At 50.6% G+C, this 22757-nt stretch overlaps 9 protein-coding genes across 9 annotated transcripts; 2 read left to right on the plus strand and 7 right to left on the minus strand.

Annotated features, from left to right (window-relative positions):
- Window positions 1–1896: 1896 nt before the first annotated feature.
- On the minus strand, window positions 1897–3032 carry POX_f07586 (uncharacterized protein; the record flags this gene model as incomplete). The annotated part of the gene is made up of 2 exons (XM_050116381.1): window positions 1897–2567; window positions 2741–3032. The coding sequence occupies 2 exons, from the start codon at window positions 3030–3032 to the stop codon at window positions 1897–1899; spliced, it is 963 nt and encodes a 320-aa protein (XP_049966520.1).
- Window positions 3033–4017: 985 nt separating this feature from the next.
- On the plus strand, window positions 4018–4835 carry POX_f07587 (uncharacterized protein; the record flags this gene model as incomplete). The annotated part of the gene is made up of 2 exons (XM_050116382.1): window positions 4018–4306; window positions 4492–4835. 2 exons carry the CDS (start codon window positions 4018–4020, stop codon window positions 4833–4835), a joined length of 633 nt encoding a protein of 210 aa, XP_049966521.1.
- A 967-nt stretch (window positions 4836–5802) lies between these two features.
- Window positions 5803–6057, minus strand: POX_f07588 (uncharacterized protein; the record flags this gene model as incomplete). The annotated part of the gene is made up of 1 exon (XM_050116383.1): window positions 5803–6057. One exon carries the CDS (start codon window positions 6055–6057, stop codon window positions 5803–5805), a length of 255 nt encoding a protein of 84 aa, XP_049966522.1.
- Window positions 6058–6504: 447 nt separating this feature from the next.
- On the minus strand, window positions 6505–7164 carry POX_f07589 (uncharacterized protein; the record flags this gene model as incomplete). Its single annotated transcript, XM_050116384.1, has 1 exon — window positions 6505–7164. The coding sequence occupies one exon, from the start codon at window positions 7162–7164 to the stop codon at window positions 6505–6507; it is 660 nt and encodes a 219-aa protein (XP_049966523.1).
- Window positions 7165–7752: 588 nt separating this feature from the next.
- On the minus strand, window positions 7753–10306 carry POX_f07590 (Low-affinity potassium transport protein; the record flags this gene model as incomplete). Its single annotated transcript, XM_050116385.1, has 9 exons — window positions 7753–7966; window positions 8027–8070; window positions 8126–8840; window positions 8905–9325; window positions 9388–9438; window positions 9501–9770; window positions 9849–9985; window positions 10070–10190; window positions 10270–10306. The coding sequence occupies 9 exons, from the start codon at window positions 10304–10306 to the stop codon at window positions 7753–7755; spliced, it is 2010 nt and encodes a 669-aa protein (XP_049966524.1).
- A 2111-nt stretch (window positions 10307–12417) lies between these two features.
- Window positions 12418–14942, plus strand: POX_f07591 (Methylisocitrate lyase; the record flags this gene model as incomplete). The annotated part of the gene is made up of 6 exons (XM_050116386.1): window positions 12418–12820; window positions 12895–13183; window positions 13244–13656; window positions 13712–14135; window positions 14201–14454; window positions 14713–14942. The coding sequence occupies 6 exons, from the start codon at window positions 12418–12420 to the stop codon at window positions 14940–14942; spliced, it is 2013 nt and encodes a 670-aa protein (XP_049966525.1).
- A 643-nt stretch (window positions 14943–15585) lies between these two features.
- On the minus strand, window positions 15586–17427 carry POX_f07592 (1,3-beta-glucanosyltransferase gel3; the record flags this gene model as incomplete). The annotated part of the gene is made up of 2 exons (XM_050116387.1): window positions 15586–17171; window positions 17322–17427. 2 exons carry the CDS (start codon window positions 17425–17427, stop codon window positions 15586–15588), a joined length of 1692 nt encoding a protein of 563 aa, XP_049966526.1.
- A 1900-nt stretch (window positions 17428–19327) lies between these two features.
- On the minus strand, window positions 19328–21123 carry POX_f07593 (uncharacterized protein; the record flags this gene model as incomplete). Its single annotated transcript, XM_050116388.1, has 3 exons — window positions 19328–20125; window positions 20196–20948; window positions 21004–21123. The coding sequence occupies 3 exons, from the start codon at window positions 21121–21123 to the stop codon at window positions 19328–19330; spliced, it is 1671 nt and encodes a 556-aa protein (XP_049966527.1).
- Window positions 21124–21912: 789 nt separating this feature from the next.
- Window positions 21913–22569, minus strand: POX_f07594 (uncharacterized protein; the record flags this gene model as incomplete). Its single annotated transcript, XM_050116389.1, has 1 exon — window positions 21913–22569. One exon carries the CDS (start codon window positions 22567–22569, stop codon window positions 21913–21915), a length of 657 nt encoding a protein of 218 aa, XP_049966528.1.
- Window positions 22570–22757: the final 188 nt, after the last annotated feature.

The following is a 22757-nucleotide window of genomic DNA, read 5'->3' on the forward strand; positions in this document are numbered from 1 at the left end:
AGCACGGATATAGGGAGCGCTTCTCACAAAGCAGCGTAATGATCAATCTTAATGGTTTGTTGAAGGAGGGGGCGCTGTATCTAGCAAGGGAATATATACCTTTGCGGCTCTTGGTCTGTTTTGGCTTTTCAGAAGCAGTGGCGATCTGCTCTGCCCGTGGAATTGGCCTGTGAGGCTTGCGGTTTCTGTGCATAGAGACAGATGCAATTGACCCCAGAGCGGATGTGAGGATGAAAGAGGATGGGGGACCAACTGATGAGATAAAAGGAGACAAGAGCGGATTGGGAGGGATAGCAAGCGCCAATGTTGCTGGTATTTGTGGAACGTGACTTTCAAGATAGCCGGAGATCGGGAGATCGGGTGTGCAAAAGCCAAGATAGGGCGATAGGAAGAGCGAATGAGAGTGAATTAATGATCTTGATATAGTTTCCAGAGAGCGACAGCGTGATAGTGAAACGATTAGAGTCGGAACTTAACCAGTCACCAGACAATCGTTCCTGTGTGCGTAGAAGATAAGAAGAAGATGCTACGGAGATGCTGGGGACTGTAGACACTCTTGAGAGTGACCACACTGAGAGACAAACTGTGTTTGCGGGGAAGTTAGAGTTGGCGGTACCATTGACCGTTGATGGAGCTCAATCTATGATGAGGTAGAAGTTTTCAGAATCTTGATGGGAGGCAAATGCTAGACAATCATATGGGTGATTTATTCTTACATGAATCTTGTATTAGAGGATTAGGGCGTCGATTTACAAGGACGGTTGAGGGGATGGGTGCATTGATATCGAAAAAGGCGCAGCTGAAGACTGACCGGCCGTGGAGTCACGACTATCGGATCGGAGGTAGTTGGGTCTCAAGGAATGATATTTCATCTGTACATGTACTTTTGCCAGATCTTCTCAGATGAAGTAATCGTGGTGTCCACCTGTGGTGTTGTGATGCTCATTACTGGATGTACCTATTGGGGATTTTTTCTACCGCAGTGATGATGTTATCTCGCTGGCACGTGCGGGGAAACCCATAGCCACACATCTCATGGATCCAGTCTGATCCGCTGGCTCTCATCCAGAGAACTGTATGAAGCTGGCGTGGGTATTCCCAACCAGACAAATAAGCTTGGCTTTTGATCTGTACTCCAAGTGCTAGAGCATCTTATACTGCATGCCAAGCGCGGTGTTTTTGGAGAAGCTGCGGGGATCTACACCGTACCATGCGGGGAAAGCCAATCCTCCACAAGGTGATGAAGGCTTCCAACAGTCAGCACTGTTGGTATTTGATGCTATAAAATGGATTTTATTGAGTTAAAAAATGACTTGGAAGTGGAATAGAAAGAGCATTTTTCTCCCGTATAAATACCACATCCGGGCCGAGCGAGGTTGTTGGGCTGGACATTCCAACACCTCACTTGAGTGGGGAAGTAGTCTCGCCGTAGATACTCCAAGTTGCAATACGAACGTAGCCCTAAATGATTGATGTGTGCCTACCACTTCATCAAATTCAAATCTCATTGTAACATGCTTATTTGATTGACATAGAAAGACTCACTCGGTCTGAGTTGGGGGGGAGGGGTAAGCCATACAGGGTTGTGGCAGTCCTGCGGATCCATACTCTCGATGAAGACTGGGGATCTTCTACTGCAGCCCTTTCAACTAATACGCTATCGTCCATGCTTTCATGTCCTGAGATCTAGCCTATGCTATGTCATTACAGTCTACAAAGCTTACTAGGTCTTACTAATCATAAGAAAGTGAAAATCGACCAGATGCTAGGGTGGATTCAATCTGGTAAACTATTTACAGGAGGACATGACCAGGACCAGCCTCGATCACTCCTTGATCCTTTTCCACCAACCAGACCACCCAGACCACCACCACCATCACCACCAGAGATCACCCTCTACCTCCACTTCTTTCGAGGCGCAGGCGGTGGCCCAAAGGACGCCGTCCATTGGGGTGTGATCACCCGCCCGTCCTTCGTCAGAATGGGGCCAGGGGTCTCTGGCACCGGCAACTCCTCCTCTTCACCTTGGGCCTTGGAGCCCCAGTCGAGTTTCCCTCGAAGCTCATCCCCTTCCAGCGGCTCATCCGCTTTCCGCTTCCCTTTCCCACCTCGTTTGACCGGCCCCATGGTCGGGGTGTCAGCCGCCGCAGGGTTCTTCTCGGCGTTCTCCATTGCCACGTCTGTCGAGGCAACAACCGGCACGGAACAAAACACGGTTGTGCGGGCGGGGACGGGTTCAATGGCCGCGGGCGCCTCCGGAGCATCCTGCATTTCCACGTCTTGTGAGTAAGCAACTGGCGCGGAACAAGACACAGTCGCATCAGCAGAGACGGGGTCAGTGGCCATGGGAGTAGGCTCTTCTGACTCGCAGGGGGCGTAGTGGTCGACACGACCAGCCGTGCTGCCTAGGTACGCAGCCAACGCGCGGATAAGAACGACCCACTCTTGTTCGAAAGAGAGCGGGTGGAAGGCGAAATATCCACATGCGAGTGGATGTTCGGCGACGGAGGGGAGGAGGCTGTCAAAGTAAACAGGGAGAAGGGCGGCGAGGTAGGCCTCGCGGAAAGCTATGAAGTGGGAGAGATTGTTAGTCTGATGGGTCACAAATGAGACAAGGTGTGAAAGAAGGTAAGAGATAACATGCAATGAAGTGAAAGGAAGAAGAGACTGAAGGAAGCTGAGGTGAAGTACAGAGAGAAGGAGGAAAAGAGGATAATATGAGACTAATGTAACAACTTACCAGCACCAGGGAGCACAGGGTGCATGCCGAGGAAGAGGAAGTCCGGGGTCATGACCATGCGCATGTACCACGGTGAAGCAGTACATGGGCCAACGACGCATACTAGGTGCGCCATCAGTTCTGTGACTTGCCAGGCCACAACCACCAGCGAGGGCTCGTCTGAGGCAACCTGCCCCAACACCTGACTGAAAAGTTCAGTCTGGCCCAAGAAAGAAGGGGCCACATCGGGGTATCGGCAGACCAGCTGCTCGACATCGGCCCGGGAGAGGAAACGAAGGTTGGAAGAAGACATTTTGAGACGTTGGTGGGTGTCAGGAGAGAAGACGATCGGTGAAGAAAGAAAGAGTGAGAGCTGGGTGTGAGATGGGTGATGTTTATACCCAAGAGAAGAGGGAAGTGACACGCTACTAGGCGAACATAGAATCCGAACAAACATCGCGACCACGATGGCTTTCAAAGGAGTTCCTAAAGAGGAAATGAGGACCTCAAGACAAACATTCAAGAGTCCAGGCTGCTTCTGACTCAACCAATGAAGAGCCGCATGGGAATACTCATAGGGCCCGGTAGCCAACGAGGCGGCAACAACACAAGATATTGGTACAGGCTGTAGGCAGTAGCCAGGTAGAGACAGAATCAAATAGAAATGAATTCAGCCTTGAGCATCAAGTGTCTCTCTCTACATTCAGGCATCTTTGAGCAAAAGGTACACGAGATAGTGACTTGGTTAGGATCAATTCTCATTGCACAAGCGCCATATCAAAGGAATATCAGAGCTGCGAGTCAATAAATCCTCTATTGAGACTGAAACTAAAGTGAGGTTGGAAAGAGTCACCACAGTGCAAAGACTCACCCCAGACAGGTGCGGATAATGAGAGCTTCGCAGGTCAGAAGACACAATCTTAGCCTAGTTTAAGCTTATACTGTATCTAGTCACGATGGAAAGTGCCAAGTATCTTGCAAAAGCTTAGATCAATTCTTGAATCATCTAGAATTTCTGTGTCTCGTCTCGAGCCTGTCCCTTTCTGCCTAGAGGTAAAGTTTATTTCATGTGCTTCGTAGAGACTCACTGTACGCCTGAGCTGAGTTTCCTAATCTAGTCGTCTGTGTATATGCCTATCGTAGGCTGAATCTCTGCTCATGAGCAAACATGTTGATCTCGCAGTGGCCTCCAACTCTCTTTGTGTATAAAAACCCACCATTTTTCCTCTCTCAAAGCTTTCTTCCTTCTTCGCCTCAACCCTCTTCACTATTCATCATCGATCCTTGAGTCATTCAAAATGTCCAACATCAACGTTCCTGCTCTCAGCTCTTCGGATATCGTGCAGCTGGTCTGCCGATACGCCCGAACCAACGTTCCGCAGATGGGCCAGGAAGGACTGCTTGAGCACGTCCTCGGCCAGGATGACTTCGTTGCAGCTGTCATTGATTGGCAGCTCAGCGATCTGGTAATGGACATCTTCTGCGTCATTGGCGCGGAGAGTTCTCATCAGCCTTGGGTCATGAGAATGGTCCTGACTCCAGACTTCCTCTGGATCAGTCTTTACGCCGTCCAACCGGACTGCCCGCGTAAGTTGATTCCTTTCTTCCTTTTCTATCTTTTTAACGTTACATCTATTCTCACTTGAAGATTTATTACACCATGAAAGAGACTTGACTAACATATTTTCTTCTTCATGCCTTTTAGACCCCTCTCGAGCTCTACTCCAAGTATCTCGCCGAAGCGATCCAAATGTCACCCCTGGTCAACGCAGTGATGGCGACTCACCACCTCGACCACCAGACCGAGTGGTTGAGCATCCTGCACGGCCTTCAATCCCACCTGGGCTGTCGTCGAGGCTCTCTTAGCTTCGCAGTTCAGGATGTGGCCGCCAATACTCGCATTCGGACCGATCCCGCCCACGCCGAAACAACAACAACGAACGTCAGCATGATCGATGCGCCTCCGATTCGGCCGTGCCACCGTCGCCGCGAAAGCCTCAATTACAGTGGGCTTCAATCCAGGTTAGTAGCCTGGACGTCAAGGACCGCGCGAGGTGGGCTCGCAAAAAGCAGAGCAAGACAATCTTGTGGGCTGCTGAGCGGCGGAGATGGGTGAGGGCCGCTGATAAGCGGAGGAGTTGGACGGCAAGAAGGCTGTTCGAGGGGAAGTAGGAGGACAGTTGGTGGTGGTGCTGGCGTTGTACGTGGCTGGTCCCGTCCTTTTTGTTTTCCTCTCATGTTTTCTTTTTTGTTTGTTTCATGTAAATAGTCTTTTTCTACCGCAAGGCTAGAAAATGGCCAATTTGATGCCAAAAATGCCCCTTTTGACGTAGACCGGCTGAAGTGCCCCAAACAGCTGTAAGTATCTTTGATTGAGGATCTCTCGTCGGCTTCTAAGTGCTCTTCAAAAACTCGTCGAAGACAAAAGCCGTCGCCTCTAAGGAAGTCGGGAAGTACCTACCTTCGGGCCACATAGAAGAACACAGGCAATTCAACTGAGGTAGTCCCGCGTCTCTTCGGATTCAAGCAGGTTTCATAATCTCCTATCAACAAATGCTCAGATACGGAGTGAGAAGAGACCCAAAAAAGGCGTATACTTTTCTTTTCGTGGCATGATCACTGTATCTCAATATGTATCCGATCGTGGTGAGACCTTAATGCTGCTTGATACAAGTTCAACGTCAAATGATCTTTTACCACTACCGCCGTAGCCCTTTAATTTACAGACCGAGGTGCTTGATTTGAGAGTGTAATTTTTTACATTGAAGACATTTGTTGAGAAGCTGGAAAACATGGAATGATTCTACATTCATCCTGTCCTCTGGCCTAACGGAGAACGGATTCAAAGCATGAAGCTCATGAGTGTGTCAATAGGCTTCCATTGGGTAAAGTCTACGGCAAAATTGACGACATCATTCAATATAGGGAGCCAAATAATGGTAAACCTCAGGTCAATGGGAACAGGATATAAGCTTTAAACGTACAATCCTCCAATCGCTTCTTATCTATACGAAAATGATAATGACCATATCACTCAGCTGTTTCTCCGAATCTCATGACATAGGCATATCTGCTAGTGACACTTATAGATCAACTAGTTCATCGACGCTGTAGTGAGATACCAGATTGCCCTCACTTGCCTGCTGCATTTTCTTCTCAATGAAAGCGTCAATTTCTACCCGCTCTTCTGCACTGAGATAGCATAGCCGATCCTCGATCGCTATCAAAGGACCAAAGAACCGCTGATCAACGTAGTTCCAGTATATCTCATCAAACATGGAGCTACGGCGTGAAGCGAAGCTGATCCAAAAAAGCCCGGTTTCCAATGAGCTTTCCATAATTGGAGATATGCGCTGAGATTTTGATAGGGATTTACCCTCGATTTTTCTTGCCTCGCATTCCTCAAGCACCTCGAGAAAAGTGCGAAACCTCGGCAGAAACCGCACTAAGAATTGTTCAAGATCAAGTTCCCAGTCCTCTGGACGTTCCAGTAAGAGCCACCAAGGAGCAGCGTATGAAAATTCAGCTGGGGCAGCATAGGTCAACTCCCAATCGACTACTCCAGAGACAACCAGCCTTGACTCGTCAACAAGGACATTTTCGGGGTGAAGGTCATCGCAATAGAGTTTGAAAGGACCATCGCAGTGAGCTGTCGATAATTCACGCGAAAGTTTGCGGAAAAGACGTCGTGCGATGTATTTTTTCCGGCAGTCAGCTCCGTCCGAGATGGCATCATTACGTTGGAGCTCCAGATGATATAAATGCTGCTGAGCGAGCTCTTCAAGCTAATCTGCAGCATTGCTGAAATGCTGTCGCCCGAAGACACTGTGTGGAATATTCGAGAATTGAGCAAGTCGATTCATGTTGAAAGTCAGCGGGCGCTTTGGCACAGTCCAACCACCTGACTCGTCCTGTCTGATGGCTCCGATGTACGGAAACTCAGGCTTCGACAGCCCAAGGAGTACTTCAGCCATACTGAAATAAGCTCTCCTCAATATAGACATTGAGACCTTCGAATTCAATGTGATCGTCTTCTGCGACGAATCCCTGAGGTATCTGCTCAGTGCTCTCCCTTCGATAAAAAACATCACGATGTACGGGCCCACCACGCATTGGCCATGTCCGAGGACTTTTGGAACAGGAATAGTGGTGTGCTGCGCAACATAATTCATGATTGACACCTCATCCTCAACCTTTTCATTGCAAGCGATGACCCGACCAAAGGCCGTAAAGCGAACCAGGAAGCGATGGCCATTTTCGTAGGTAACGCGATAGCAAACATTAAAAGCGCCATTTGGAAGCAGTGAAGCTGTAACAGGTGTGCCAGAACAATGCCGGGAAGCAAGCCTGCCGGCCAAATCCTCAGGCGAATTCCTTAGGAGATTTTGTATCCACACTTGAAAGACTCGATCTGACTGCTCCTTTGCAAGGCTATCAAAGTCCATTTTGAGAAGGCCGTGACGATAAGGCACGGCAATGATGTTTACAGGGAAAGGCCAAAGGGAAATAGGGAAGCGGATACATGCAGGTGAGGAGACAGGAGTATCCTTCGCCGAAACTGGGCTTGGTTTGCGACCGGCCGGAAAATCATCCTGGCTTCGTTTCACCATCATGTGGGCTGGCTCCACGGTACGTATCCTGCCTCCGCTCTCAGGAGTACCAGAAGAAAACAGTCAGCAATACGAGTAGTATGAGAGAATTTTATTTAATTCAAAAAGCACTAAGAAATCAGATGGGACAATCAGCCTGAAATTTGGGGTGGGTGACCAGGCTGTGTAGGGAGGTGATGGACTCCTATACTTCACGAGCTGATCATGGGACAGTTTCCAATACCCGTCGCCCATATTGTGAAGAAGAGAAAAAAGCCAGAGAATATCTCGATCATATTTTATGTGATCATTCATTTGGTCATAATGCATTAGGCGCATAGTCTATATCGTGCGCAGTAAAAAGGTATATCTATCTGATCTTACCGCTAGAAAAGCAACAATGGCTCCTGCCGTAGGGGAATGCTCCCTCTCGGACCGCAGCCGTCAGTCATAGTAAGCCCGGGATCGATTCGTCGTTTGATAGCCCTCGTCGTCACGTTCGCTGGGAAGAACAACGGCACGGTCCAGCTTGTAGGGTAGTCCACGATGACGCCCACGAATCATCATAAAGCAAATCACCAATTTACTGAAAATCGTAAACTGTCCAGAGAGAGACGTGCTGGCTGTGGGGTATCCCAAGCTGAGTCCGACATTTGCACTGCAAAACATGTTAGGGCTGTTACAAATTATATCTCCATCATGGTCAGTAGCTACTTACTACGCCGATGTAACTTCAAATAGCACCGAGAAAATGGAGAACGCCTGGAGGAACGATTAGAAACTGACTGCTCGGAGAAATTTGTCCCGCGACACTTACTGGAATGGAGTTGTCCGCAATCTTGCCCGACTCTGCAATGGAAATGCAAAAGACGCCAAGGAAGATATACCAAAGGTCGAAGCTGAGTTGGTTCTGGATATGCTTCATGATATAGGACTTGCCATTGCTTTCATCAGGATCTGAGGAGCTCTCGTAGATGCCGAGAGAGTTTTCCTCGTAAACGTTCGATGCACGGATACTGATCGCAATGGGGAAGATCGCGATGTACATCATAACAAGCAAGCTGAATTGAACAGCCGGATTGACATCGGCCAAGTTGAATGTCGCTCCTCCGGTGTGACGAGCGTTTGCAGCCTGGAAAATAGCAGCGACAATGCGAGGGCCAGGCGCAAGTGCATTGACTGCCGGATTGTGCAAGTCCAAGACAATTATCAGAAGTACATCGGTAAAGTTCATGGCAAACAAAATCCCAAAGAGAATCCAGGTAGGCCGACTCGGGAACAGAAGCGTGTAGCACCGACGTGGGTGGTCGAGAAGAAAGCTCAGAGGCTCTTTCATAGATGAGTTTTCGGGACTGAGCTTGTACATGGTCCAAATGATGAACCGGAGGAGACAAGGGTAGCAGGTATTTCCCGCAAAAGCGAGAAAGCTCATCAGAAGCATCGGAAAGGTCGCATCCCGGAAAGTGACCATCGAATCGGGCGTCAGAGTAAAGCCCAGGTTGTTCACCATACTTTGGGCAGAGTAGAAGCCCCTATCTCCATTTTTTGCATTAATTTCAGTGGTCTTTGAAGGCTTCGGGCAGGGAAAACACTCACCACCACACATTGCCTTGCCCGCAATCGGCAAGGTACGCGCGATACTTGGGATCGCAGTGCAAAATCCACCCAACAAGACAGATTGCACCAAACAAGTGTAGACCGAAGAAGTAACCGGTCACAATTTTAAGAAGTAACTTCAGACTTCGGTACTCAATACCGCCAAGTCGCGCCTTATCCTCTGCTGTCAAGTTATAAAATTGGGAGTTGCGACCGATTGTTGCCTGAGATGATATATTTGGCAGATCAAACGTTCTCTGTTCAATCTGTGTCCGCCGCTCACTTCCCTGGGTAGGAGCAGGAGCATTTCCCAACACAAAAATGGATGAGACGGCGCGCTCGACTGTCCGAGTTCGGGAACGGGAAGCCATACTCCTGGTGGACTTTTGACGTTTAAGGTCCCTTTCGGTTTCCTCTTTGCCTGCTTATGTTACTAAACGGCCCTGCTAATATAGACATGACGAAGCTGGGACTTTGACTTACCATTGTCATCTTCAGTATCATATTTCTCGTCAACTTCAGAGAATGAGGTTCCTATGACGTGAAAGGAGTGAGCTGATGCAATCGATTTACTGAAGAGCTCGCTGTAAGCTTACCTCTGTCGCGCCTCCAGGGAGGTGGAATGTACAGCGCTTTATCCTTATTCGCTGATGGGCGGCTGTCCTCTGCAAATTGAATGGCTGGAGTCCTGATCGGACTGATCTTGGACTCTCTGGTGCCTGCTTCATCATTCACGCTTATCGAAGATCCCGTACCCTCGGCGTCTGTCGCCACACGCTTTGGGTCAATAGAGACACTTGTTATTCCGTTGCCTTGTGCTTCAGTATCTCCTTCGATGGGAGGTTCCGGTCTCAGGTATCTCGGTGCTAAATCGCCAGAAAGACTTGATTTAGCCCTGCGACAAGCAAGCCAGAAATTCCTTTAGATAAGACCAAGCTACTGACCAACTTCTTTGAGGTGCTTCTCGAACCATCGAACTCGGAACACGACGACAAGGATGTTGATGAAGCCGAGATTTGTGAAAATCGGAATCAGGTAGATGTAGACTTGTTGGTAGGTCTTCAACTCTTTGACATCGACACTTTACCGGCACGCGCATTCGATAATCAATTTCATGCTCCAATTCACACGCTGCCTCACACTGGGGGAGAGGGACATAGCTTACGTGTTGAGTCCGGATTCGGTCGAGGCACTGGCGCCAAAGAAATACGCATCGATCGCTTTCAAATTCCCGTATGGATAGATGATCACCAGGCTCAGCAGGCCCATGAAAATAATCCAGGCATCTGCAGGTGAAGCGCATTAGCCCGTGTTTTGTGGTCAAGTTTCATGCAGCCGTAAACAGTTCATGTGGGATGCACGTACAATGCAAGGTTAGGTAGTTGACCGGTGGCTTCCACATCGCGGCAAGAGGTCTCTGGGCTTGCCCTTCAAGATTTTGCAACACCTAACGGTGGAAGATTTTGAGAGTGATCTTTGCGCGGCTTGTGATATATAGGCAATACTCAACTCCCAGTACGTCAGCGAAATGCCGCACGTCTTCGCTGCATACTGTAGAGTCGGGAGCAACGCCACGGAAATCCTCGTGGTTGCGGGATTTATCTGGCGAATCAAGAATTAAGCTCGCCGAATATGTACCTTAGTTTAGCTTAGCCCGTCTTTGTGGGGCCAGCCGCAACAAAATTTAAGAAGCCCCCGCTTTACAGGGCGGTGTGGCTGCCCAAATAACAACACTTGTGGAATTGTATGTGCTACCTGTGATAGACACCCTATTTGAGGTCTTGTACTCGATGAGAATTCTTACAGATGCGGAATGATCGTCAGTGTCTGTGTAACATATCCAATGATTAATCTGGATACTCTACACACGGCTGTACCCTTTTGAAATCCAGGTGGTAGATAGCCTGATGCCACGTGAACTGAATTCTGCCGGAGAAGTGGGCCCCAAAAATGCCTCGTTGCAATGGCTGAGTCGCCGTCCCGCATAGAGTCAATGTTTCATCAGAAGTATCACAGGTTACTATCAATTTATGACAATGGCGAGCCGGTGGTCAGTGAGTTCTGATCAGCTGAGAATGGAGAGAGAATTTTTAAAGAGAAAAATGCACCGCAGAAGATTTTATATGAACTGAACCGTCACAGATACTGAAGGACTCGAGGTTCGAGTGCTACATTTCACGAGATGTGGCCGACGCCAGATACATACAGTAATATGTATGTACCTGACTACCTGCAACCAAGCACGCTGATGATCACCCGTCTTGACCCGATATGGCAGGTTCAAGCACTGCACCACAGGGAGGCTGAAGTAGAGACAATTTCACCTCGAACTGCATGCAAATTTTGACGGGGAATCTTCGCACGGACCAGTTCCCCTGCCGACGGAACTGTTCGCTTTAACCAAACGGGGATATCCATGGACACTGGAGATTCGATCCGGCTCTTTCTCCACCTGAGTGATTTTAATTTTGCTCGGCAACAAAACTTGGTCCCCTTTACAGCGTCGAAATGCCAGGGGAATGGGGTCGGATTTTACTCGTTTCGATGATGGCTATGCTCCTTGGCGCCCAGAATTCGCCTGCCAATCAACATACTCTTCCTTATCACTTGAGGGCCCTTTTTTTTTGACACAAAAACGAAAAAGTCGTAAATGCACATGTAGTTGCATGAAGCTGTCGCGAATCATATACAGAATCTGAGTGAGGACTGTTCTTGGTAACGACAGTAGGCTGCGATAAATAGGTGCGTAATGCTGGAGATGACGCCTTCCTTCATATCTCGTGCATGCTTGTCCCAAGGGGCATAGTAACCTTAGGACCCTCTTGTGATTCGAGCTTAGTCGCCAGTCTTTGATAGCGATAAACAGATTGCACAATAGCACATATTGAAAATCGGTCCCTCAGGTTTCATCGACACTTACTTGGGCTCTTTAAGACGCGCTATCGTTAGCTCTGCCTGCCTCATGCCTCTTCAAGCTTATGACTTTAGAGAGCTTGACAACTTGCTGCATCATGGTGCGCGCATCATAATATTTTTCCATTGCGGCCGCAAGACTTTGGAATTCACCAGAGTTTCTGAATTCGCAATTTTTCTCGATGCACAGGTGAGCCAACCCATGTGGTGCTACCTGCGATCGGATACTGGACGTGGGAATAAAAACCGTAACAGCCGTATCGTCCGCAATACCCGCCTTCAGAGACCAGCAGCGGCTCAAGAACAAAGTGCCTGACTTGCCGGCCTGAGGCCATTAATAGCTTAGTCAGGTAGCGATTATCGGAGATGCCTTAGGCTTGGGGCACCACCTTGTCTGACATAAAGTATGATTGGAGCAGATTGTCTCCCCAGAAAGATGGAGCACGGCCCGAGGTTGAGCGGCCCCGGCATGATCCAATAATGCGGGCAATTGTCAACATAACTGTCCGCTGTCGAATTTAAACCACCATCTTCCTTCCCCCCCTCTTCCCCGTCACCAGGAACCAAGCCGATCATCGACTGGCATAGACCCTCGACAAAATGTTTCGATCAGTTGTGCGACGACTCCCGCGGCAAGTTCCTACCACCATTGCTTCTCGACGACTCGTCCTGCGCTCGTTCACGTGCGGTTATCCTCGGATGTCATCATTGCCCGCCGTGCACCCGCCTGTGTCCACGACACTACCTTCGGACGCATACCAATTACTGTCGACAACGGAAAAAGCTGGTGCTGCCGAGGATGCGCTCTATGAGCAGCAAATCCGTGATGTAGAGGCATGGTGGAACTCGCCTCGTTTCGAGGGCATTAAGCGACCCTACTCCGCCGCCGACGTGGTCAGCAAGCGTGGCTCCCTGCAGCAAACCTATCCCAGCTCGCTCATGGCACGGAAATTGTTCAATCTCCTGAATGAGCGAGCTGCAGCCGGAGAGCCGGTACACACAAGTGAGTTTCTTCCTCTCCCTTCTTACGTCGTGAAGTGGACTGGGCGCTAACGGCGATTTCGATTGCGATCGCAGTGGGAGCCATTGACCCTGTCCAAATGACTCAGCAGGCTCCTAATCAAGAAATTCTCTATATCTCTGGCTGGGCTTGCTCCTCACTGCTGACTACAACTAACGAGGTCTCGCCCGACTTCGGCGACTATCCCTACAACACTGTTCCAAACCAGGTGCAACGTCTGTTCAAGGCGCAGCAGATGCACGACCGAAAGCAATGGGATGCGCGACGAAAGCTGACGTCCGAGGAACGCCAGAAAACCCCTTACGTTGATTACATGCGTCCAATTGTTGCAGATGGTGACACTGGGTAAGCCTAATATGCAGGTGCTGACTGACAGCTCGAAGGTTGAGCTAATCATGGCAACAGACACGGTGGTTTGTCAGCGGTTCTGAAGCTGGCGAAGCTTTTCGCTGAGAACGGCGCGGCTGCAGTTCACTTCGAGGACCAAATGCATGGTGGCAAGAAGTGTGGCCACCTGGCAGGCAAGGTTCTTGTCCCCATGGGCGAACACATCAACCGTCTTGTCGCTGCACGATTCCAGTGGGATCTGATGGGCTGTGAGAATCTGGTCATTGCCCGCACTGACTCGGAGAGTGGTAAGCTGATCAGCAGTGCCATCGATGTCCGCGACCACGAGTTCATTCTCGGTGTCACGGAAGAGGTCGAGCCCTTGGCCGAAACTCTCCAGGCGATGGAGCGGGAAGGCGCTTTGCCCGGTGAGATTGACGCTTTTGAGCTTAATTGGGTCAAGCAGCACAAGCTTGTGACGTTCGACGAAGGTATGTTCCACGGCGAAAAATGAATAAGTCTGCTTACCGTACTGACACTCTTCAGCTGTTGATGCCCACCTGGCTAGGGAGGGTGCTTCGCAAGCAAGCCGGGATGCCTACAGATCAGAGGTTGCAAAGAACCCCGATCTTTCTATTTCCCGACGCCGTGTGCTTGCCAATCAGTACACCAAAACCCCGGTGGTGTGGTCATGTGATAGCCCACGCACTCGTGAAGGATACTACCACTACCGGGCTGGCTTCCCGGCAGCGACCAAGCGAGCCAAGGAATTTGCACCTTATGCCGACCTACTCTGGGTAGAGACTGGAGACCCCAATGTGCAAAAGGCGGGTGATTTGGCTGGCAAGGTTCGTGCCGCTTATCCCGGCAAGAAGCTGGTGTACAACCTCAGCCCATCTTTCAACTGGATGGGCCAGGGCTTCGACGAGGCATCATTGAAGTCTTTCATTTGGGACCTCGCCAAGCATGGGTAAGTTGCATTTCATCTATACCCTCTCTTCCGTGCAGACCATTGACTCTGAGACACAACCACAGATTCGTCTTACAACTCATTTCTCTGGCTGGCCTCCACACCAACGCGACCATCACCACAGAGCTGTCCCGTGCGTTCAAGGACGACGGCATGCTCGCTTATGTCCGTCTGGTTCAGTCGCGCGAGAAGGAGATGGGTGTTGAAGTTCTCACGCACCAAAAATGGAGTGGTGCCCCCTACATCGATGGCATTCTCGGTGCCATTCAGAGCGGAAGCAGCAGCAGCAAAAGCATGGGTGAGGGAAACACGGAAAAGGGTACGTCTTGAGTCTTGAGTCTATCTCTAAATGCCGAGATCTTGCTAACCACAGACCTACCCGCTCTTCCAGATTTCTGAGTGCAATGTAGTCCCGAACCTGTCATACACTGTGCCATATAGCATAAATAGAATACACCTTCATGAAAATTAACCGCGTATCGTACAGTTGCTCCATGCTTACAGGGATGGGGACCTTCACTTGGCACCTCGCTTAGAAAGGCCGCCTCCCCTCCACAAATCGGATGCCCATTATAAGCCCAGCAGCCCACGGGGATCTGCGAGAAAGCTATCAGAGCGGGCTTTGGAGGCCAGTCAGGGGCTTTGGAGGCCAGTCAGGGGCTTTGGAGGCCAGTCAGGGGCTTTGGAGGCCAGTCAGGGGCTTTGGAGGCCATTCAGGGAGCGACTGGCGCCGGTCCGAGCCTTGACTTGAAACGGCAACATGGTCAACCGAAAGCAGAGCCGAAGACAATTCCCATTGATCTATAGCCAAGAGCCGCAAATCAGACGGAGAGGGGTGGTACTTTTGGGGGGAGAAGGGGGGCGAGATCCAAATTTTCCATAGACGATACCTTCAATGTACGAAGCAAAGCCATGAATAACTACCCACTGAGTGCTTCCAGGCCGCTGCTCATAAATGAGCCCCACAAATTGTCGGGGAGCTGGTGCTCCGGGTGGGAGTCGTCATTTTCAGAGCCGGGAAGGGGGGACAGAGTAACTAGTTAATAGGTGAAGATGACCTAGATTCGAGATGAGGATGGACGATGAGGGTTGATTGGGTTCTGTCAGCTTTGTATTAGAAATGGATCGGCGTCTCGCTTGAATTTACAGTTTCATCTACTTGCTACTTGATTGTAGGTTGACCTTACTGTGTTACCCACTAGACCCATGGTGAGGGTTCGTGCTGTCGAGAACATACTCCGTCTGAGGACAGGAGTATCTGTTATTTAGGCAGTTCATAATTCTGTGCTAGCCCGTAACAAAACCCAGGTCTTCACTTTTTGAAGACTCGCCGGCGGAAAAGAAAGAGAGAGAAAAAAATGGGCACCACAATCAATGAAAAGGTACATGCGAATTGTTATTTATCTATCGACAGAAAAGATAGCCATCCAGTATACATCATTGATATTGCTCAGAGCGCAACCATGAGCGAGCCTACCAGCGCCGCCACAAGGACGGAAGAAAAGGCAAACCAGCCATTCACAAACACGGCCGAAGGCGAGGCCACGTGAGAAGCAGCGCCCGAGGAAGTGGTCGAGCTTGCGGAGCCCGAGCCCCCAGACGAGGCGATGCCAGTTCCCGCGGCACCACCAGCCTGGCTGACGGCCGCCTTACAGCTGCCCGATGCAGACTGCGCGGACTGAACCTTGGCCGCACCGTCAAAGTCGCAAGCGCTTTTATCCTTCTTTTGGCTCTCGTAGTAGGCATTGAAGGCGACCGACAGCTGGACCTTGCTGCTGCACATGCCGTACGCACCGTACTTGCCGGTGGTGGCATTGTGTGCGATGCCGTCGCAGATGCTACTGCCGTAACCACACACTTGACCAAACAGCTTGCCGTACTTCTTCGAGTCGACCGAGTCACTGACGACGCAGCCCAGAGTCTTCTCCACGCAGTCGCACAGGGACCTGTCGGGGGTGGGAGGGAGCGGGCTGGATTTCGCCAAAAAGCTTTGGCTGTCAACGGTGGGACACGAGCGATTCGGGTTGGCGGGTGAATAGGTAGCGCTATTGACACCGGTGGCGGTGGCCTTTTGGATCTCGCTGGAATAGTAGGAGAAGTCGGGCATCTTTGACACAGAGCTCCCGTCCACGGAAACAAGGCCATAGTCATTGTCCGTCTGGAAGTACATGTAGACAATACCACCACTCCAGACATCGTTCATCTGAGGGCCGAAAAGCACAGGCACGTCGGTGAACTTGCGAGGTTGGACCGTGTTGCACCCGTACTCGGAGAAGAATACCGGGATGGAGTAGTTGCTGTACTCTTGGGTGCGAGCTTCGTATCCCGAGGTCTGGAAGGTCTGGTCACCACACCACTCGTAGATATTGTACCCGAAGAAGTCAATTGCAGAAGACTGATCTCCGCAGTTAAGGTAGTCGGAGAGCAAGGTGCGAATGTTGCTCTGATCCGTGGTGGCGTATCCCACAGAGAGGCTCTCCCGGTAGCCCTTGTTCCTGATATACACCTTCATATCTCTGGTTGCAGCCTTGACAAAAGCTGCGGCAGTGGTCTGGTTGGGTTGGTTGACCACCTCGTTACCCGCAAAGAAACCAATCACATTGTCGTACTTGTGGAAAGCGTCAATTACGGCAGTGTACCGATCATACTGATCGACCGTCCAGGCGGGAGAGTCGGACTCGATCGAGATGTCTGGCGAAGCCAAATCGGTAATCACATAAATGCCAGCATCCGCCAACTGCTGCATGCACTCATCGTGGTTCTTAGTCGGGTCAACCGTATAAGTGCGAATGACGTTCGTTCGCAGCTGGACAAGGTAAGGGATATCACGCGAGCAGGCGCTGGCATCCGCGAGAGGGTCAGTATAGCCCGTGTTACTGGAGACGCCCGTGCCGTTGGAGCCTCCACCGGAATAATTCTCTAGACGCTCGGATTCCATTAGCCGTTGATCCTTGATCTGAAAGACCTTCCGAATCAGAAGGTCTTGCGAGTCCACTCCGATGATTGTTACCTTGGTAAGCCACGCCGCGAATGTAACTGCGAGTGACGGTCAGCAATGGTTTTCGTTCCAAGTGGCTAGTGGCTCGTGGATTCTCACAATTCGGTTCCGTTGTTGGAATAGAAGAATTTGGAGCCCTGTATCATACTTCGATGAGCAACCCGACCGGAATCAAAGATGAACTGTACATCCACCCCTCTTCATGACAAAACCGACCTTGATCACAACGTTGGGCACGCTGGAAAGTGCACCGCGGGCGAACAGCGAAGCTGCTGCAAGCACAGTCCACTTCATGACGTATTTTATTTTGTTCTTTATTATATTCTCAATGTTTAGACGAGTGTATCAAGAGAGCAATTGGTAAAGACGATGGATGGAACGGAACGTAGATCAGTCGTGAGCAGTGAGCGACAGTGTGGGGAAAGAACTGAACGAGAGGCAAAGAAGAGACGACCGGGGGGAGCGAGGGGAGACCATCTCATCTTTAATTGAACCCGCAGAGGCAAAAACACACTTCCCACCACAATAATGGACATGCACTACAACACACGGATCATCAACTAATAATAAATCCCACTGGTGCCTGGTATCACCACCCGGTCCGAGAACTTCCAAGGAACGGTCGTGTCTGGCTCAGGTCCAACAATAGACCTCCGCCTCCTCCTCCGACTGCGCTGAGCTCTTTTTCACGTTAACGCGCGTTCGCCCCGGGGAGGGCCCGGAAGCGACGGCTCGTCTAGTGCCATGGCGACATATGGTTCAGTTGCAAAATTAGCAACCGCCAATGGACTCGGTCCAAGTCTCACTCCATCTACATTTCCATGCGGATGATGGTGGGCCTCGCGCTCGAGCCAAGTGGGGCTGCGCTTACGAACTGAAGCCATTCGGGCAACACCACTCGCCCGACCAGATTCAGGATGGTCACCAAATCTTGGCTGTGCGGAGGCAGTTGCAGCACACGATGATTCAGATGATTCGCGATGATCCAGCGGGCGGTGGATGCTACGAGTCTACCACACGGCCTTTGCCTCTCGAATCCAATTCGAGGACAATAATGATCCCAGTTCCCGATGGTTGAGTACAATTGTGTTTATGCTCGAGAAAAGTTGAGTCACGGGCCCATTCACGGCGAGGGTGGATCTGAAGTGGACCATCTGCCATGTCTAAGTGGCTCAGCCCAGGATCATTCAATGCTTGTTTGATATCTGAGACGCCTTGGCCCCGGTGATCGTTGCGTCTTTTGCGTTGGAAGGACCCAGGTTGACGGAGACATGCTCAAGATACTCTGCACTCCTTCGGTGTTCCTTCCAAGGTAATTCTTGCAGAAAAGCGAATGATGACAACTCAATTGATCACAGTCCTGCTCAAGCGACCATGAATTTTCGGCTCTAACAGATTCCTCCATCCAAACCCTGTCTCGGAAAATACTCCAGAGAGATGAAAGAAAGATCGGACACATCATTCCCCCATACGCTCGTCGCTCAGCAGCCCCGTGTCAGGGGTAGCTCGGAGGCCACTTTACCTCATTCAGTCGGCCTGTGGGGAATGATCGCGTATCAAAACTCCCACGAATATGTGGTGGGAGAGTGCGACAGTGGTAGAACTCTAATATGCGATCGTCGGTCACCTAAATGCTTGTTTCTCTTCAGGCGGAAATTGGCACTTTGCAGTAGGGTCCGGTTATCCGATCGAGCGGGGCGTCTTTGTCGCTGTCCGAGCCTTCCACAGCGTGGTAGAACACTCTGAAACATCAATAGTCCACCAGTGCGGAACGGCGATATGAAGAGGAGAGACATCGAGCTGCAGCCTGGTCGGTGACTTTGCTTGCAGCCTAGCAGAACCTCCCAAAAACCATGGATAGACAATTAATCGACGAAAGAGCTCGAGTAATGACACGCTCAAGCTGGGTGTTTCCGACTAAGGGAACAATTCGGAGCATACCGAATCCCTTCGCAGGCTGGCAGCGGTTCACGAGTGACCGATCTTCTCGATGGGCAGGGCATGAATATACATCGCTACGGTCGTAAACGAGATCTAGTGCAATACAATGGATGGCCAGAAGGAAGATTCCATGAATGAAAAATGCGCCCTGAGAGTTTCTCTATATGAATAACGCCAGTCACCAATGAGCCAAGCCTTCTAATCGTGATCCTGACATTGAGAACAATATCCAACACCTGCTTTTCTCCCTGCTTCAAACCACCCGACGCAATTCGACGGGGTGGTCTTCCTTTGCGTAAATGGTGTGTATGGTCAGCGAGGATGGATTTCTTGAGTCTCCCAGCGACGGGCTCGGAGGATTCGACTCGATCCGTAGCAACTCCAACTGATGGTCAGACTCCAGAGCCTGGTCCATACTGGCTTGGGGCACGAAAAAGGTTGTCACAAGACCAAGTCCAGCAAGGCAGGTCAATCCGATGAAGACTCCACGGAGTCCGTGAACGTAGGATTGCATGATCACACTCGCCGAGCTCGTGCCTAGGGAGATGCTTTCGGAGGGACCAATGTGCGACGCAATGTCATGCGCTTCCCCAGCGGGGAAGCCGTGGCTCTGTAAGTAGGCTGCCGTGACGTTGGAAAGGGTGGTGGAGCCAAGAACGACTCCAACGGCGTATCCGATCGTGCGGAAGAATGTGTATAGAGTCGCTGCGTATGCGACATTCTTGGCAGGGACCACAGCTTGCGCTGCGAAAAGAATACTGTTGAACAGAACTCCATGGCCTAGTCCCAAAAGCACCAGGGTTCCGATCCAAAATCCGCTGTTGGTTTTCTCATCCAGGAGGCAAAGAAGACCAGTGGCAAGGGCAGCCACCAACCAGCCGACCCATTGAGCCCATTTGTATTTGCCGAACTTGGAGATCATGATGGCGGTTATCAGACCGCATGGGACCATGGTCGCAGACAAGGCCATGATTTGAGTGCCGGTCTGCGTAGGGGAGAGTCTTTGCACAACTTCCAGGAAGAAGGTCATATAGTAGAGGATTCCAAACATCTGTTGTTGTGTGATAAGGTTAGCGCGCACGTTCAAGGTATCAAGATCGTGGGCGTGGAAATGCACTCACCGATATGCCTTGGACTAGGGCAGAGAGATAGACAGCGATCGATGCCCGGCTCTTGAGAATGGGCAATGGCAAAAACGGCCAGCGTGCACCATAACATTCCCAGAAGCAAGTGAGGACGATGCCCACGGCCCCCAAGATCAAAGGGAGCAATGTCCGATAATTGTCCCATTTGTACAGAGTGCCTCCCCAGGAGAGGCCCATCAGAAAACAGACCATGCTGGATGTGAAGAGGAATGAGCCCACCCAGTCGATTTGCTGGTCTTGCTGCCGGGTCACTTTCATCTTCCGCAGTGTGAAGTAGAGAGAAGGGAAAGCAATCAGGCAAAATGGAAAATTCACATAGAACACCCAGCGCCATCCTCCATGATCCGCTGCGTGTTGAGTGAACAGCCCCCCTAGCACGGGACCAATGATGATGCCAATGGCTGAGAATAGCTGGATGCATGCAGTGTACTTGGGTCGCTCACGCAGAGCGAATAAATCCGTCATCACAATCATGGGAAGCGGAATCATCCCACCACCACCAATGCCCTGTATCGTTCGTCCCGCCAGGATGGTCGCCATGTTCTGTGCAATGGCTCCCACCACGGAGCCGATGGCGAAGAGAGTGATGGATGTGAGCAGGACGAAACGGCGGCCAAGAATGTCCGATATTGCGCACATGAAGGGTTGAAGCGCTGCGCATGGTAATAGGTAGGCTGTTCCAACCCAGAACGTATCGGTCGCGTTGCCATGTAAATCTTTGGCAATTGTCTGCAGCTCTGTTAATCGACTTGGATTGCACCTAAGAGCCAGTTGTACAACTCACGGGTAGAACTGGAGGGAACACGGTTGAGTCAAATGCACTGAGAAAGCTGACGATCGACAGCGAAATGATGACAATCAGCCTTTGCCGGCCGAGTCGACCTTCAGGAAACTTGTCGCTCATGGTGAGATCTGATGTCCTTCCACAAACGAGAAATTGTGTCGAAGGTAGGTTTCAAGCCCACAATGTCCCGCCATGGGTTAGGCAGATGGAATCAATTTCAAGTGTGATTTACAATTCATTGCCCCCTCGCAAGATCAACAGTGATTCACTACCTATATTCCAATCCTTCGGGTTTATTTTTTCTTTCTACCAGCATTTTTGAGAACCCTGCCCAAAAAAAGAAACCCGCATTAATCTACCACACCCTGTCGATCAAGTGTGAGCGTCAGCCTGCCCTGGCATCTTCCCCTCCAGGGGCTTGCCACTTCGAACGCGCAATGCCGCGAAGGAGATATTGAGCAAGGGGCTGCAGGCAGGAACCACGATCAGATTTCCAACAGGTCTAAGCATTGAACCCTGATCCGAGCTTGCGCTTACCAAACCCTTGGGTGATTAGCGTGACAAAGATAGACAGACAGGACAAAAGATCCCTTGGCCAGAAAAAATGCACGGGAGGGTCTCGCTTCGACAGCACAGATATGTACATACCGGAAGGAAAGAAAGGCCCCCTTGCTTTTCCAGTGTATGTGTACGACGCGTGGACAATAGGGTGGTTTCAGCTACTGTCCCGGCAAGCCCACGGAACACGAAGAAATACTCATCTGGACTCCTTCGCAAGAGGCTCTATGGACTTTAATGCACCCGCCAACCCCATGCGGAGTATCGAGATAAGAGTTCGGGAGGATATTTGACGGGCTATGGCCTTCGACTGGATAATTATGGTTTTCTGGCTCTTCCTCGCAGCACCTTTCACAGATTTGAGATCATGACACGTATCGTTTCCACCAACTCTGCCACAGTTTGCGCATCGCGTGGAATGATGTGACCCCCGCCGTGGTCGAATAGGTCCGCTGTGTCCGGATCACAAAGGTTGTAGAGCGCCATCGTACCGTTGATCAACGCATCTTGGGTTCCTATAACATGTATGGTCGGGATATGGATAAGTATCCCATCGTCGTCCTCGAGGAAATAACGCCCTGTTTCCGCATCCACTGGTGGCGTTCCAGATATGAAGATAGCACACTTGAGACGGGGGACTCGGCCGGTGGCTTTATACCGCTTGTTCTCCTCAACAATAAGAGAAGCTGACATGCAAGCACCCTCTGAAAATCCAATAATACCTTCGATCTCTGGATCCTGGTCGATCAGTTCCAGCAGAGGAGCCAGAGCGGTCGAGGGCTTCTTGTGCTTCCAGAGACCAGCGGCGGAGGCTACCTTTCTCACTCCATTTTCGGCGCCCTCCTCCCGACTTAACGTTCGGACCGAGGCAAATGTCGAGACGGGGTCAAAGTCTGTGAACATGAAGTTGGGAGGCGGACCGAAGAATCCTTCAAATTCGGGTGGAACAACTACAGGATTCAGACCCTGCGTGTACACGAAAGACGTTGTGCTGTCCTCTTTTTTCATCGCCGAGAGAATGGGCTCTGCGAAAAGGAGAGTCAGGGGATATAGTTCAGAGAAGCATATTTGAGTGGGGAGGCCGGACCAAGTTGGAATTCAAATGTCTATTTCGAGGTTCTCTGTGAGCTGGTGTGGTTGAGGGTTTTCACGGTGCTACGGGGATGTGCTTGGGATTACCTTCGCATTGCAGAGGC

The sequence above is a fragment of the Penicillium oxalicum genome, chromosome VI (assembly GCF_001723175.1).
Source record: "Penicillium oxalicum strain HP7-1 chromosome VI, whole genome shotgun sequence".
Classification (NCBI taxonomy): domain Eukaryota; kingdom Fungi; phylum Ascomycota; class Eurotiomycetes; order Eurotiales; family Aspergillaceae; genus Penicillium; species Penicillium oxalicum.